Genomic DNA, 16,878 nt, shown 5'->3' on the forward strand with positions numbered 1-16,878 from the left:
GCAGGCTGTAGGGAAGAAGAGAGACTTTCTTTGTATTGCCACAGTCGGCCAGCCAATTCATCCACTGTTTGTCCTCCTCCATCTTCCCAGGTCATTACTGCCAATGAGTTGGCACACTACAGTGATGCACTCCGTACCAACTTCCACCACACGGGTTGCATGCACTTGACTTCATCTGGATCTCTGGATAACTGCTCATTGTCCAGGTCATCATAAATCACCTCCAGCACGGCTAATTCCCTCAGGTGCTGGATACCTCCCTCCATGGTGGTCCACTTGCCTGGGTGACAAATAACATCTTCCTTGAAGGGATACCTTTCCTTCACGCCTGACAGGAGTTGCCTCCAGAGGCCGAGGGCTTGTGCCCCTTTTCCAATCACTTTGTCAATGCCCTCTTCCCTAGAAAGGGATCCCAGCTGCTTCGCTTCCCTACCTTCCAGTTCCAGGCTACTGGCCCCGTTATCCCAGCATTGGGGCACTCAGGTGACCATGTGCTTGCCAGGATGATGGCTGAAATCTTTTTGCATATCTCGCCACTCACCGAGGACAAAGATCAGGTGGTTACCACCTCGTTTATGAGTTCTGCCTCTTCCTCCTCCTATTCTCATGATGGCCCTGGTTCATTTTCATCTCTTACTAAAACAAGCTGATTTTCTTGTGTATTTCTTCTTGTGTATAGGGTCAACTGATACCGGCACGGGCTGGTTGTCTGGTTCAGCTGCAGTGCCTGTCGCCAGGGCTGAAGTAGCCACAGCGCCTGTTGTTTTGTCGTCAGATGCAGAGACCTTCTCTTCCCCTTGAGGGTTCTGAATAATGTTGAACAGGACTCAGTAGGCATGGGCCAGGCCCCAGCATGATGCAGTGATCTGTCTCTCTATGGAGTTGCCAGGGTGACAACATACTTTTTCCAAATACTTTACTAGTTCTTAAGGATTCTGCACTTGTGCAGGGGTGAAGTTCCAAAACACTGGAGGTGCCCACTGTCCTAGGTACTTGCCCATACTGTCCCACACACCCTGCCACTCACAACTATTCAGCCTTGGAGCAGATCTCTGGATGATATTTTTAAATTGCTTATTAACCTTAGACAAAACCGAAACAATATTCCCAAGAAATACCAACAGAAGTATCTTAACTACCCAAGGACGTTCAAGGTACTGAAAAGTTATTGTAATGAAGGAAGAAACATCATAGAAGAAGGTAGCGAAGGTGCCATTCTGCATTTCCTCCATCAAAAACTCCTCAGAGGAAGAGGTATAATTGCTAATTATCTCCATGAGGTGGTACCTGAAGTACAGTAATGGCTTCAGTACACAGCCCAAATACCAGATTAAGCTCAAGGCCAGTGTTTTAATAACAAATCTCCCAGGCAAAACATCACTAATCACTGCAGAGCACAGCGAACTGCAAAACCCAACACCAATCTTTAACATGTACAGCAAAAAAAAGAGCATGGTGCAGATCAGATAAGCTAATATCAAGAACAGATGAATCAATATTGTGACCGGCAACTGTTATCAGATACAAATTCCTTAAAATGCTCTAGTTAATCTGTTATTATCTCAAACCCTTTGTGATCCACGTTGGGTGCCAAAAAGGACTGTTGTGGTTTAACCCCAGCCAGCAACTAAGCACCACACAGCTGCTCGCTCACTCCCCAGCCCCCGGTGGGATGCGGGAGAGAATTTGAAGAGTAAAAGTAAGAAAACTTGTGGGTTGAGATAAGAATAGTTTAATAATTAAAATGACATAAAAAAAAATTTTTGAATATACAAAGCAAGTGATGCATGATGCAATTGCTCACCACCCACCAATGGATGCCCAGCCAGTCCCCGAGCAGCGATCACTGCCTCCCAGCCAACTCCCCAGTTTATATACTGAACATGACGTCACATGGTATGGGATAGCCCTTTGGCCAGGCTGGGTCATCTGTCCTGGCTCTGCGCCCTCCCAGCTTCTCGTGCACCGGGCAGAGCATGGGAAGCTGAAAAGTCCTTGACTTAGTGTAAACACTAGCGAGCAACAACTAAAACATCAGTGTGTTATCAACCTTATTCTCATCCTAAATCCAAAACACAGCACTGTACCAGCTACTAGGAAGAAAATTAACTCTATCCCAGCTGAAAGCAGGATGGTCAATTAAAACATCTCAAGGAGATCGCAGTCTTTTTCTAGGTCAGCCAATTTTCTACTCACTTCAGTTTTACGTTACAGACACAATAAATGCAGTCAATCAAAAAGCCAAGCAAGAGGCAGAAAGTAATAATTTCTTTCCTCAGGTCTGATGCAAGCCTCAGAGTACATACTACAAGCCCTAAGGCACACATTTGTACAGGGGTTCAAGGATTAAACGCTAATGTCTAAACCTGGGCAAACTCTCCTGCAATCCATGAGTTTCTCTCTCTACCCATGGAATAACCAAGGTTGGAAGGGACCTCCAGTGGTCATCGGGTCCAGCCCCCAGCTCAAAGCAGGTCTAATTACAGCAGGTTGCCGAGGGCCACGTCCAACCTAGCCTTGAACACCTCCAAGGATGGAGGTTCCACAACCTCTCTGGGCAACCTCTTCCAGTATTTTACCACTCTCACAGAAAAATTATTTTCCTTATATTTAATCAAAATTTCCCATTCTTCCAAATTACACCCATTGCCTCTCATCCTATTGCCACATGCTTCCAAGAATCTGGCTCCATCTTCTCTAAATCCTCCAGCCAGCTAGTTGAGCCTTTTCCTCCTAAGGCTGAGTAAACCCAGCTCTCTCAGCCTCTCCTCATACCTCATGTGCTCCAGCCTCTGCTGCTTCTTGGGGGCCCTCCACTGGATTCACAGATTCACGTGGCTATGTCAGAATCTTTCTGGGGAGCTCAAAACTGGACACAATACTCAAGATGCAGTCTCACAAATGCTGAGTAAGGGGGAACGGTCACTTCTTTGTGAATAAGTTCATGAGATTTAGTTCTTTAGGATCAATTTTTTTTTTCATCAGAAATATTTTCATTTTAAATTTGCACGCAGACGTGAAAAAAAAACCCACAATTCTGTACTCAAATTCCCTTTTACACCAGTGGATAGGGCAGTTATTTAAAATCTTTATCTTATCCTAACCTTCATCTGAAACACGGGCCTATTCGCATCGCTGCTACCACTGTAACAAGAAAAACTTCCACTATTTGTTGCACCCACCTTCGTAAGTGTGCTCTCCTAAAGAAGTTACACTAACCTGAATTCCAGCAAAAGCATCTACAAAATCAAGATGAAGCCGTCATTCCCCTGCATCCTGAAGCATCTCATGAGATGAGTCTACAAGCAGCATGACTGCTCTCGCTAAAAAACCCAAGTGCAAATCACAGGACCACACAAGCTGTTTTTAGCACGTACACACCAAAGCTTTCAGAAAAAAAAAAAAATCTATGCTGCGCATTTTAATAGCTGTAAGAATTCAGGACTTGTGACAGTTTTAAAGGAATGCAAATCCCACAGTCCTCCCACTCTCTTCAACAAAACTATTCCTTGTCTTCCTGAGGAAGTAGTATGAGACCTTGTTTACAAAAGCATGTATACAATAAGCTATCTGGAGATTGCTATAGTATGGCATTTGAAGACCTTCTAGAAACATCAGGGAAATTAAAATTTGTTTACATCATTCCAGCTCCTATCTAACTGACTTGGAGATACCGTGCACAACAGAAATTAATAACTTGATATCTAAACCCTATATTCCAATTATTTTTTTAGTTTGAGATTATTTCTTCTTCAACTTTTAGAAGCATAACAGAATCATTCTAAGGTGAGAAGCTCAATTAAGGAGTCCAAAAACCCCCATTAATAAAAATCTGTTCACAATAATAGGTCGATTTCAGTAAGTTATCATGGAAAATAAGGACACCTTGTCCCATTAAATATGGTCCAATCTTCCTATTTTAAGCAAGAATTTTTTTTCAGATGCAGTATTAGAAAACCATTAGCCATTTGCTTCAGAGCAAAACACTCCAATGGCTAAATACATTCCAGTTTAAAATTGCACTGCAGAAAGAAAAAGTAATTTTCCCTTTTTATTCCCACAAGTGTCTTGATAGATCCTAACTACCATTTTTCTACTGAACTCACTTAACACTCTCTCCAGCAGACCAGAAGGACATAAAAAGCAGGATCATGCACACCTTGCAGAGGTAACTTCACTGTTCTTTTATTTCGATTTGCTTGCTTTCTCCTGGCTGTGTTCATTTCCTCACGTCACGACAATACCCTTTGAGATGTCAGGCTTTCATCTTACATAGTGCAGTATTACACTGAAGCACTAAATCAGTTTTGAACCCATCCATAGATCACTATTCTTCCTAACCATTCACTCCCTTAACTGTACACAGTCAGAAATAAGTTACTTACTGTTCTCCAATATCCCACAATTTTTAATCGCTAAATGGTTTTTTAATTAAGGTGCTTATAGCAAGATCGTTGCATTCACTGAATTTGAATCTCTAAACAGATTAACTGTTAGCAGAATCAAAGTAATTTGAACACAGGACTTCCCAGGAAAGCAAAAGAAAGAGCTGTTACTTATCTTAGTATTTCAACAGAACATTTTTTTAATATGCTAAAACCCTAACTTCAAATGATTACTTTCCTAGCCACTGATGATACTTCAATTAATCTCCATGGTAGCCAAAGTCAGTTACTGCACAGTCTTAGTAGGCAGCAAGTTCCCCTCTCCTCTTACCAAGGGGAGGAATTAACTGTTCAGATCCCAGCACGAGACAAAGTAATACAACCTATTTAAAAATGAAGGTGAACAATTTCACCCTCTTCTGCTCATGCTGGAATAACAGTAAAGAGCCCACACTATGTTAAATACCAGTTTCTCTCTGTGGAGGGAGTTGTAAAGAACATCTGAAATCTGCGTCATAAGGATAATACCCTTGAATCTAAACTTTTTTTTAGGGTAAAAAAAAAAAAAATCAAAAACAAACCAACCAAAAAACCCCAAAACTTACTCAGGTAACCACAGAAAAGATATCCTAAGTAGGGGCAGACTTCTTTTTTCAGATTGTTAAAAATGGGTAAATCTTTCCTGCACTATTAAACCCTGCAGGAGGGCACGGTGATGTACTACCCTGTCTCTAAGCTCTCCTCTCACAATCTCCAGGCTTTTCCAGATAAATTGTCAGTGATTACTACACTTCTTTATACCAATGGCTTTCCTTCCCCCTCCTCTTCCCATCAATATATTCATTTTATCTAGATCTCTTCTTGCCTCTTACTTCTCTCAAGGAACCCGCCCTAGCTTTCTTGCAAAAGCACCTTATTTTTTCCCCCTTCATCCTTACTTTTCTGGGTTTTTTTTTTTGTTTTGTTTTGTTTTGTTTTTTTCCTAAGTAGGAATCGCACTCTCACATGTAAGCTACCTCCTTTTTGGTACTTGATTACTCCTCATTCCACAGATCTCTTCATTTGCAGATTCTCGAGCGTTGTATGCAGTATGTACCCAGTATAAATATACACATACACAGACAAATATATTCAACACATGGTAAGCATTAACATGTTTCCCTTCTCCTGTGTAAAGGCCCAACAACCAAAACTCAAAAGCCAAAAGGTCAATCAAGTAGCCAAACCTGTGACACACCAGCTCTAAGCTCCCATCACTGATGCTATTTGAGAAAGCTGTACATGGCTAGTACGCCTAAACAGTCACTTCTTCCAGTCAGGTTCTAACATTTAGACCCTCATTTTGAAAGCTAGCAATTTGGCCCACATAAAATTATGGAGAAAAGAATGCAAGACTCCTAATTGTAAATCTCTGCTTGACCAGCAAGCAGCTGCCAGAAAGATATAAAACTTTCTAATACTTTTCTTACATCCTCTGACAATGCTGCTACACTTTGGCTTTTTGCTAAGATTTCTCATGACCATTTCTCCAATGATCCTTCCCCCCCTTTAGAAATAGTTATCTCAAATGCCTCAGGCTTCCATGGCACGTTTGAGCGTAGTATCACACACAAGCTACTAACTGAATAGAATGTCTCATAAAACAGCAAGGTTTTTAAGCTTCCTCAGTTTGACATGGATGGTTTTTCCATTCACATGTTGCATCTCCCATGTTTTCCACATACACTGATGAACAAAATCCTTGAGGAAAAAGCTTCCTTACCCCACTTTTCTGTTCTTCTGAAGCAGAAGAACATAACTGTATTCAGATCTTCTTCTTTAAAAAGCATAGAGGGGGGAAAAAACACTCACAGAAGAACACTCACCACTACCATGCTTGGTTTTAGCGCAAAGATTTAGATCTACAGTATTATAGTCAGCAGTGCTTGGTGTTTGCAAGGCAAGACTACCAGTGCCATAGCTCCCCGAACCAGCACAAGCTGACACTGCTGCCAAAAAAAAGTATTGTACCCTCCTCCTCCATGTGTTCATTCCCAATACTGTGCTATCACCTCCCAAGACCACGAGTGCCCATCCAGTGAAAGAAATACAGTAAGTGTTCTGGGTTAAAGTCAACTCAGGAAAAAAAAAAAAAAACAACGTTTAGTTTTATCCTGCATCCGTTCTCAATCTGGTTCACGCAGTGACTGCACAAGCCCGCACGTGAAAAACAGAAGGGGCAGCACAGGAGTGACAACAGGGAGCAAGAGGAGGGATGACAATGGAGGAAGGCTTTTCTCAAGCAGCTTCAGGTGTCCAAGGCAACACAACCTATTCCATACTGCTGGGATTGCCTTCATGAGAATCATTAAGTACCTTACACTGTAACACAAAAGTTTAGTGTTTTGCAGAGAAGCAACTGGAAGTCTGAAGGCAGAAACACAGGCTCGCAGCACGGGGTGTTAATACAGCTAGAGAGGAAGTGCTGCGTCGACCTTTAACTCTTCTGTGGTGGGAAGTCCCTACTCAAGGCTACTCGTAGGCGTAGCCCTGTGCCTCACGCCTGTAACAATAAAACAGTGGTGAAGAAGGGCTATGATCTTTTCTTTTACAGCACAGACCTATTATATTAGAGCGAGGTTTAAGCTTAAAGCTCCGCTGCCAACAAAAGCCTTGCAGTAAAGGCACAGCAATGACCGGAGGGCCGGCGGTTTGACACACAGCGACCCGCCCGGCGAACACCCACCCACCCGCGGGCGCAGACCTCCGCGGCGGGCCCGTACCCCAGGCGCTGCCCTCCCGCCCCAGCCCAGGGCCGGGGGCACAGACCCGACCCCCGCCGACCAGCGCAGTTTTGCCGAACTCCCGAACAGCCACACCTCGGCGGCTTCCCGGGGGGCGGCTGCAGCTCCCCCGCCTCCCCAGCCCGCCCGGGGGCCCTGGCGGCTCGCACAGAGGGACGCGGCAGCGGGGCGGCGGCGCTCGCCTGGAAGAGAGCAGCGGGGACAGCCCCTGGCCGCGCCGCGGGCGGCCCCACCAGCCCTGCCCGCCACTGGAGCCGGGCGACCACCACCCGCCCCGCCCCCCCCCCCCCCGCCCCGGTGCCGGCCCCGCCCGGGCGGCGGAGGGCGCCCGCCGCGCGCACCTGGGTGTCGGGCGCGGGCAGGCCGCGCACGTAGCCGTTGCGGAGCGCGCCGTGGGCCGCGCCGCTGCAGCCGTTGGCGCGGGGCTGCGCACCCGCCGCCGCCCGCTCGGGCCGCTCCATCCCGCCGGCTCCGCTCCGCTCCGCTGCGCTGCGCCCGCTCCGCCGCCCCCGCCCCGCCGCGCCGCACCGCACCGGAAGCGCGACCCGCCGCTTCCCCCAATCGCCGGCGGAGACGTCACGCTCGGGGTCGGGCTCCGTATCGACGCATCAGCGCGCGTGCGAGGCTGGCGGCAGCGGCCAGGGAGAGGGGGCGGGGCCTAGAGGACGGCGCCCAATGAGATCCCCGCATGCCAATCAGATGGGAGGGGAGGGAGGTGAAGGAAGGGGCTTGCCCAATCGCAAAGCAGAACGTTTGGAGGGAGGCGGAGCCAGAAGGTGAAAGTTGTCCAATCACTTGGCAGAGATGGAACCGGGAACGAAGAGCAGGAGATGAGCTAGCCAATCACAGCGCGAGGTAGAGGGAGGGGCAGGAGGGACCAGCAGTGTCCGTCCAATGACAGAAGGGAGGAGCAGGGCGGTGGCTGAGGCGGCAGCCAATGGGCGGCGCCGGGGCGGGCTGGCGGGACAGGGTGTGAGGCGGGGGGCGGCTGAGGCGCCCCAGGGGCCGGGCCGCACCGCGGGGCGGGTCCGCCTCACTCCGCCTCGCTCCGCTCCCGGTGCCGGGCTGCGCTGCGTGGCCGTGGGCGCGGCCGCCCGGGCCCGGCTGAGGCCGGGCAGGGTGGGTGCGGGGGCGCCGGCGCTGGCCGTGTGCGGCTGCCCTGCCTTCCGGGAGGGACCTGGTGCCTCCATAAACGCTTTCCCTGGCGCGAAGGGGGCAGCGCCGCGGGGTGCGCGGGTCGGTGCCGCTTCCCTTGCCGGCGGCGGCCCTTCCCGCGGGGCACCCCGGTCGCTGGAGCCGGGAGAGGGCCAGGGTGCGATGAGGCAGCCGGGGAGCCCCTCGCCCGCCCTGGATGCTCCGAATGGAGGGAGCCGATGAGCGAAGCGGTTCCTTCCAGGCGCGGGGGGTTGCCCCCGGCCACGCAGGCCTCGGCCTGCGTCGTGATGGGCTGTGCGAAAAATAAAGTAACCCATCGCAAGTCTGAGGGGTGAAACTCTCTGGATGGCTTTTTAGGAGGTCAGACTTGATCACCGTGATGCCCTTTCCTGCCGAGGATCGACGTGGGAGAGGTGTATCTTGGCTCAAGTCCACCTGGGTAATGAAGGACCTGATAGGAAACCCTGCACACAAGCTCCAGGCAGAGCTTAAGTCAATAGGATTTAAATTTGGGCTTAAAGAGGGGCGTATGCTTGGCTGCCTTGCTGAGCTAGTATCCCTGACAGCTGAAGTTGCCAGTCTGTTAACTCTGCCTGCGGCTGTGTTTAAAAATCATCATCTATTTGGCTATGAATTTGAGTATTTTCTGACAAGGTCTGGAAATACATACTTCATTCAAAGACCGGGTAAACTAAACGCAGTGTTTAGTTCAGGAGTAGGTATTACCAACCTTAATAAAGTTTGAGTTACCGAACATCACACAGACACCACCAGAGGAAAGGTGCTCGGCAAACCACAAAACAACTGCATTTGTGCGCTGTCTGTTATACAACTTGTATACACCTGGGTGAGGGAGTGAGAAGGGGAGGGCATCCAGAGGTCTCCGAGTGGCAGGAGTGCTAATTGCTAGAAAGGAACAGCCTAACATGTTTAATCACATAGTAAAGAACTGGAAGAGTATGACCTTTGATTTCTCCAGCATAATTGAGAGGGAAGGGCTGTGGTGTTTCTTAGAATGTAACTTGAAACAATCAGAACAAATCTCAGTTACCACAATGGAGAGGTAACAGGTTTACGCACATTAATTTGAGAGAATGATCTCATCCTTTTCTTTCTGATTTGCTACTATTGATAGTTATTTTGCTGTATTATAGTCACACCTTGGAGCCTCTGTCATGGATCTCATTGCAAATTCGATATGGAGTTCCTAACAAAAGTGAATTAGCTTCTGTGAAAGACAGCCATTTTTCTTCCCTCAAGAAGACGGGAGAGCTTCACAGCCTGGTTTCAGCCTATTTGTAGGCAGCAGTATGTGTCCAGTACGCTTCGTATCTCTGGGTCACCTTTGGACAAGAGGGCTTTTTGTCATGAGGGGTACAAACACAGGCTCAGGGGTAACAAGCGCAGGCTGGGTGTGAGACGGTGTTCCTTTTCTTGCTGTCGGCGGCCGCTCCCATATCTTGACTGCTGCTGAAGCAGGTATGGACTTGCCTGAGGAGCGTTCTTTCTTCACCTGGTTTCGATATGCAGTGAGACAGAGCTGTCGGCCAAGATGGGATGGGCCGTGTCCCCTCTCTCATGTTGCGGGATGGGAGCATGGCGAAGACTGGTGTTGCGAGGAAGGACCTAGTCATCAGAGCAGCAAACACCCCTGCTCAGCGTTTGGGTGCTTGTGCAGGTAGACTTGTTTCAGTGCAGGTGCAGTTAGGAGCACCAGTGGGGAAGAGGCACAGGGACCACTCTTACTGCTGAGCTTTTTCTGGGTAAGGAGGGGAGGGCTTTTGCGGAGTTGAAGTGATGTATGAGGAAATGAACAAATATAATGAAAAAAGAAAATGAGCAAGTGAGAGAGAGGTGTACTAGGGGAACACATGCTGTAGAACTACTTTTGTAGGATTTTTCCCCCCGTTGCCGTAGTTGGCTGTTGGCATTTTCCTCCTGTCTTCTCTCTCTTTGAACAGAACGGATTGAACTGACCAGTTTGTGCGACGGGGTGCAGATGGTCCACCAGCCTACCTCACAGGGCGTGTGTGGGGCAGCACCCTCCACTCCCTGCCCACGTGCATACAGAGGAGTTTCATCCGCTAATGCCTTACTTCTAGAGAGGATAATCTGCTTCACCTGCCAGGCACTGGATCTCGCTGCCATGTTATCTGTTCAATTAGAGCCCAGACCCCTTCCACATGTAGACCGGTTACTTCATCTGTCCTTAAACCCAGCTAGCACCAACCCTTACAATGCAATGGTTTCAGTTTTGGTTTAGGAAACACAGGAAGAAAAAACATTAAGGGACCCACCAGTTAACTCGTGCAGGACCGGGCAGTCTCACACAGCGGCTGCACTGCTCCCCTGCACATGGGACCTCACTGTGTCGCCAGGACCCACCCTGCCCTTAGCGTAGGCTGGTGTTTGAGGGGCGTCTGGCCCCTTCTGGCATGGTGCAAGGGGCAGAGAAGGCCACGCTCACCCTGGGGCTGCAGTGACAGAAGAGTCCAGGATATCCATGGAGGCAAGTCCCAGCGTGGGGGTGCCATCCCAGGGCACAGCCGCTGCCATGGGCAGCACCGAGCACATCCCACAGAGCTCCTGGAGTCACACCTGCGGGCAGCTCTGATAGGGCTCTCTGTGACACGCGAGACAGCCGTGTACACAGGTGGCTGCAGCTTGTGCCTCTGGACTATGCAGTTGCAAAACAGAGGAGCCAAATGAACTCAGAACAGCAAATTCCAGTTCTAAGTTTCCTTTTAAGTCTCAAGGATACTACTCCAGTGAGCAAGCAGAGCAAACAGCCTTACTCAGCCAACTGAACGAAGCAAAGGACTGTATCGAAAAATTTAATGAGTCAAAAGGAAGAGCGGACCATAAGTAACAAGTCGGACAGGCAGGGATTGCTGCGCAGCAGGCTCATATCAACAGAGAGCTTACATCACTGACGTGAGTCAATGGGTACTGTTTCTAACCATCTGTAGGTTTGGGGATCACAGAGTGGAGTTGTGAAGTTTGGAGACAGCAGAAGGGCAAATTCAGGAAGGAACAACTGGGTAACCACTGGGACAGAGAAGTGTAGCAGAAAAAATTTCTGCTCCAACATCCCAAAGAAAGAGAACAAGGGCCAGAAGAGGTAATCAGAGCTCGCCACTGAGATGCGACTGAGGGGAAGAATTTCCTTCAAAAAAGGAGAGAGTTGATAACTGAGACAAAATTGGGTATGTGAATGATGCCAGGTATGCAGAGAGTCTTGGTGGAAGGTCTCAGAAAAGCTGTAGTCAGAAATAAACCTAAGCCTTTGACTCTTACATTTGCAATGCAGAGACGGAACAAGCAGTGGCTCAGCCATTGCATCCAGGGCAGTTAATAGCAGGCAGGCTGCTCTGAGTCTACATTCTTCAGGTGCCTTTCCTCTTCTTCATCTTCAGTCTCCAGGTGCAGGCTGAAATAAGCACAAAATGAGCACTGAAGGTGCAACTGAAAAGGCTGCAGTTTGGGCAGACCGATGTAGTGCTGTGAGGTGGGTATTGTTCCTGTTTCTTGTTTTTCTTTCACAGTTACAGTAACCCAGCACTGAGACTGCAGGGGCTGTGCTGGGAAATGACTCCAGGGGAACAGAGAACCTTGATTTTTAGCTTGGGTCTGAATGGCAGAATGCCTGCCTGAAGCATGGGAGAAGAATTAGCAGAAGAGTGGAAAGCTCTTTGGGGACCTCATAGCCCTTGAAGAAAGCAGATAGCTATGAGGGTGCCCCAGGAGAATTTGTCAAGCCCCTAGCTAAACTTCATGGAAAGCTGGAGAGGCCTTGGCATAGCTCATAAGAGGGAGACATGCTTGGAAGGTTGGCTAGCCTGGTGCAGGGATGAGCATCATTTGTCCTCAGCATATCTTGGTAAGTAGGTAAACCGTGAATGCCCACAGCAGCTTGCTTCCTTCTGGGGGAGGCAAGGGGAGGCAGGTTGGTTGGTTTAAATTTAGCTAAGCTGAGAACTGAGACCCTCCCTGTCCTTAACACTTTCTGCTGTGAATGCTACAGTTCTAGGCTCACCACAGCTTCTGTTTCACTGGCTCAGAGAATAATATTATTCTGGAAATAACCTCTAAAGCTATACAATGCTAAAAAGACTCTGTTTAGACTATTTTCCCCTCTTTTTTGCATCACAATTTATAAATGTGATGAACTGTTTGCTGTTCAATGTGTTTGCCTGGAGAAACCAGCCAGGCTTGCATGATGTTTTTGTGGTGAAACGGGAAAGGAGTCAGGACGGGAGGTTTGTGGTCGGAGATGCAAGAGGCCTGAGAGGATATACCAGGGACTGAAAGATGTGTATCAATAGGGGTCTGATGAGTCACAAGAAAACAGAGATGTAAGAGGGGGTGGGATGATATGTGTAGGATCAGGGTGTTGGTCAGCAGAACAGGGCATGGGAGGGAATCCAGTGTGGCACAGGGGATTAATGACAGACTGACTTAACCCTCTGCAGTTGTTATTCCTTTTGATACCTACAGCTAGCCAAAAGTTTAATCCTTCAGTTAGGAGAGAAGTAGATACTGTATTTAACTTTTTTATTTTTTTTTTAAAGTTACAAAATATGTATAAGGTTATGTTTCCAATAGTGTGAGGGAATCAAGCAGTAGGACACTATTTCCTTGCTCATGTCTCCAGCCTTCTTCCAGCCAGTACCGAAGAGCTGACTACAAAGATTGTCCTACCTTCGTTTGGAGCCTTCTTCTCTATGCTTTCTCTGCTTTTTCTCATGTCTCCTGTCCCCAAGACTCCTGTGCAAAACAGTACTTAGAAAGTCACGTCCCTGTCTGTCGTCACCCCCACCCCCAGCTCACATTCCTGGATGTTTGCCTCTCCTTTGGGCAGTGACTTGTGCAGTGTTTTGGAACGGAGACTGCTGTTTCTTTGCAATGGAGCTAGATGGTATCTTATACCTAACTTAAGGCCAGCAGTAACATCCACCCACATTCACTATGTTTCACCCAACCCATGGCAACACCTGCTTTTTCTGGAACCTGAGTTTTGGATTTTTCTTTATGTCATCACAGTGGAACTGTGTGGTGATGTGTCTTCTCAGGTCACTTATCGGCACTGTGGCACCAACAAAGGCTGTAGCTACAGGAATCCTTGTACTTGCCACTGAAAGAAGCTGATATGGGTTAAAACTTTCCTAGCAAAAATGATTGCAGTTCACCTTGTATCCGTGTCAGATATGTGGTTTAGTAGAGCAGGAGAGGCAGGTTTGGGAATGAATGGCTGTGATGGGATCAGTTATTTTGTCATTCTTGGCTTATGTTGGCTTTTGTAAATGGAAATATGGCCTGGCAGAGTCTGTGGTCAAGATACAGGAGTATTGGCAGAATGGAGGTGCATTCAGTGCATATTTACTTGGGCAGCGGTGGTTGGAAGCAAGGTAATCTCAGTAGCTTCGGATCTCATGTTTGGTTCCTGTGATATGTTGTTAATCACCCGTACTGCCTCAGCTTTCATGGCCATCCTCCATGGACATTCATTGTCGCTCATGCCTATTGCCGCTCAGGGTGGCGAGTGGTGAAGCAGCGCAACAGAAACTTTCTTTAGGTCTCAGGTTCAGTTACTTTCTGACAGTGCTTCATGCATCTAAGCAGCCCTCAGTCCCCTAGGTTCAGGGCTCCCTAGTGCATTCCTTACTAGCCCCTCCATCTCAAACGCATTGGGGATCTGACCTTGCGTAGTTGACGCGATGGGGCTCCTATTTAATGGATCGCTCATTGGTCTCCCCGTCTCTAGCAGTGAAGGAAGTCCTGTGGCTGTAACCTGTGCCCAGGGTCTCTGCCTTTTCTGCCACCCATGTTGGGTGATACTGAGCCAATGAGTTCATTTTGTTTGTGCCTTGCTTTCTTAGTCCATAAAATGAGAGTAGTGAGACCATTACCCTCCTTCTCCCCTCCCCATCCAGGATGAAGTGAAAGGCTGCATCTGTGCGGTATAAACAAAGCCCTAATTTACATGTAAATGCGTGTGATATTGCTGTAGCAGCAGAGTTGTACCAGTGAAGCCCTCCTTGTGTGCAGGCAGCTGATGTCAGCAGAATAGGGCTCTTTTTTGAGCAGAACTTTTCCAAGCACTATCAGCTATATCAGCAAAAACATTGAATACCAATATAACTGCATCCTCAGTAGGGCCCAGAGCCCCATGATATTTTAGTTCCATACTTCTTTTTAGGTGCTTAAATACTTTTGAGGATCTGGGCCTATGACTTCTGGCACTATGGAAGCGACCCCAAACCCCCCTCCCATCCGTACCCTGGTGAACAGGTTCAGAGCAGCTGTGGTCTCACTTTATCAACAGCTGCAGAGTGCTCTGAGAAACTCTGGTAAAGGGCACTGAGCCCGGCAGAGCACCATCAGGCTGCTGTGGCTAACTTCAAGGAGGACCACAACTGCTGTTGCTGCTGCTGCTGCTTCTGACAACAGTGTTGGTACTGTCAGGCTCCTCCTTATCCATTTGGTCCTGTATGAAGAACAAAACTAAAAACAGCGTTCCCTTGAAAATGTGTCTTTGTTGGTAGTTTTCATTTCATCCCGTACTGATGCTATTACAAAGGTGGCACGTGTGAAGACAGCATACTGTAGAGAAGAGAGACAGTGAGGACAGTACTCTAGCATCTGAGCAGTGACCAAACCTTAGCTTGGAGAACGTCCCCTTTCAGGTACCAAGCACAGTTTTGCAGGTTCTCATTCTCCTGCCTGTCCTCTTTCGAAAAACTGGATGAAGGGAGATAGAGAAGTTGACAAAACACATGCTGCTGTGGTTTAACCCCAGCCCGCAACTAAGCCCCACCCAGCCGCTCACCCACTTCCCCCTGGTGGGATTGGGGAGAGAATCAGAAGGGTAAAAGTGAGAACACTCGTGGGTTAAGGTAAAGATGGTTTAATAGGTAAAGCAAAAGTCATGCAAGCAAGCAAAGCGAAACAAGGAATTCATTCACTGCTTCCCATCAGCAGGCAGGTGTTCAGCCATCTCCAGGAAAGCAGGGCTCCATCACACATAACGGTTACTTGGGATGACAAATGCCATCACTCTGAAAGTCCTCCCTTTCTTCTTCCCCCAGCTTTATCTGCTGAGCATGACGTCATATGGTATGGGATATCCCTTTGGCCAGTTGGGGTCAGCTGTCCCAGCTGTGTCCCCTCCCAACTCCTTGTGCACCCCCAGCCTCCTCGCTGGTGGGGTGGGGTGAGAGGCAGAAAAGGCCTTGACTCTCTGTAAGCACTGCTCAGCAGTAACGAAAACATCTCTGCCTTATCAACACTGTTTCCAGCACAAATCCAAAACATAGCCCCATGCTAGCTACTATGAAAAAAAATTAACTCTACCGCAGTGAAAAGCAGCACACATGGCTAAAGGAGGTTTTTTTTTTAATGCTCAGCTTTCTACCTGCAGAATGAGTCTGTTCAACTCACTGATCCAACAGAAAATTATCCCATGGAAAACTGACTAGCTTTCCTTCAGGTTGGCAAACTGAACTGACTTGATGGCTGGGGGAAGGTGGCCATAGATTAGATGTAAGGGGAAACTACCGCTTCTGTGCAGCGAGTTGCTCTTGAATTACAAATCTGGTATTAGGGGTGATGGGAGCACAGAAAGAACCAGCTACCTGAAGCTCAGTCCAGAGAAGAAGGTCAGTACAGGAAAACGAAAGGGCTGCTGCCTCTCCTTTTGGCAAGGATATTATTACTTGGGTAGAAGAGAGAGAGAGACTTTGCCATACAGTGCAATGGGGGGAGGGAGAAATTGAACAGAATCCTTAGCTACCCATAACTCGGTAGTTAAAAACTTCCCCTTCAAAATCAAAGTAAGTAAAAGCCATGCTTAACTCGAGGAAAGGAAAGATGGTAGAGGCTGTGCCCTGCCATAGGGGAAATCTGCCCCGGGACCAGGGATGGATACTTGGGCTTCCCTCAGAGAGACAGCGTGACACCGCAGGCGGGACACGCGCTGGGTGCTCGAGGTGTCTTTCCCGCTCACGCTGCTCACAGTGTGTGTGTTGATCAGCATCAGCCAAACCGGGCAGCAAGGCTGGCTCTGTGCTTGCCCCCCAAGTGCAGGGGAGAGGCCTCTGTGCCTGACAAGTGCAAGAGGCAACTATGGGAACTGCCAATAGTCACAGGAAAATCACATCTCCAGGGAAGATGCTGAGGCCTGAGTGGCTGCTGTATCGGGCATGGCCATAAGAGGGAAGTGTGTGCTCAGGGATCAGGTGGCTTTCTCCGGGCTGGAGCAACCCCAGCTGGGCTGGTTGTGGGCTCTGCAAGCAGCATGGACTCTGCCTGGGTCCCCCCTCCTGTGCAGGGCTGAAAGCAGGGCCTGTGCCGCCGGAGGCGCCTGAGCTCGGGCACAGCCGGGCGTGCAGGTAGCGATGGCGGGGAGAGAGGGGAGCAGGGGGGGAAGGTGAACTGCCGTGTGCCGGTGCCTGTCACTTCCCGGAGATGGGGGAGGATGAGATGTGCAACCCTGACCAGTCCTGGGAGAACTGGGGCTGCCTTGTCCAGAGATGCTGGGCAGCCAGGTGGGGAAA

At 48.7% G+C, this 16,878-nt stretch overlaps 2 protein-coding genes across 2 annotated transcripts in view; both read right to left on the reverse strand.

The window, feature by feature from the left end:
- The window catches only part of SPTLC2 (serine palmitoyltransferase long chain base subunit 2), a 76,574-nt gene extending 68,879 nt beyond the window's left edge, over positions 1–7,695 (reverse strand). Inside the window, exon 1 of the mRNA XM_087747413.1 lies at positions 7,510–7,695. Within this exon, the coding sequence (XP_087603539.1) occupies positions 7,510–7,629 (120 nt within the window). The 5' untranslated portion in view covers positions 7,630–7,695. The remainder of the gene's footprint in view (positions 1–7,509) is intronic.
- A 5,257-nt stretch (positions 7,696–12,952) lies between these two features.
- The window catches only part of ALKBH1 (alkB homolog 1, histone H2A dioxygenase), a 29,342-nt gene continuing 25,416 nt past the window's right edge, over positions 12,953–16,878 (reverse strand). The window contains exon 8 of the mRNA XM_087747416.1: positions 12,953–14,926. Coding sequence (XP_087603542.1) covers positions 14,877–14,926 — 50 coding nt within the window. The 3' untranslated portion in view covers positions 12,953–14,876. The remainder of the gene's footprint in view (positions 14,927–16,878) is intronic.

The sequence above is a fragment of the Nipponia nippon genome, unplaced genomic scaffold (genome assembly GCF_047370975.1).
Source record: "Nipponia nippon isolate SJK-2023a ecotype South Korea unplaced genomic scaffold, ASM4737097v1 scaffold_11, whole genome shotgun sequence".
Taxonomy (NCBI): Eukaryota; Metazoa; Chordata; class Aves; order Pelecaniformes; family Threskiornithidae; genus Nipponia; species Nipponia nippon.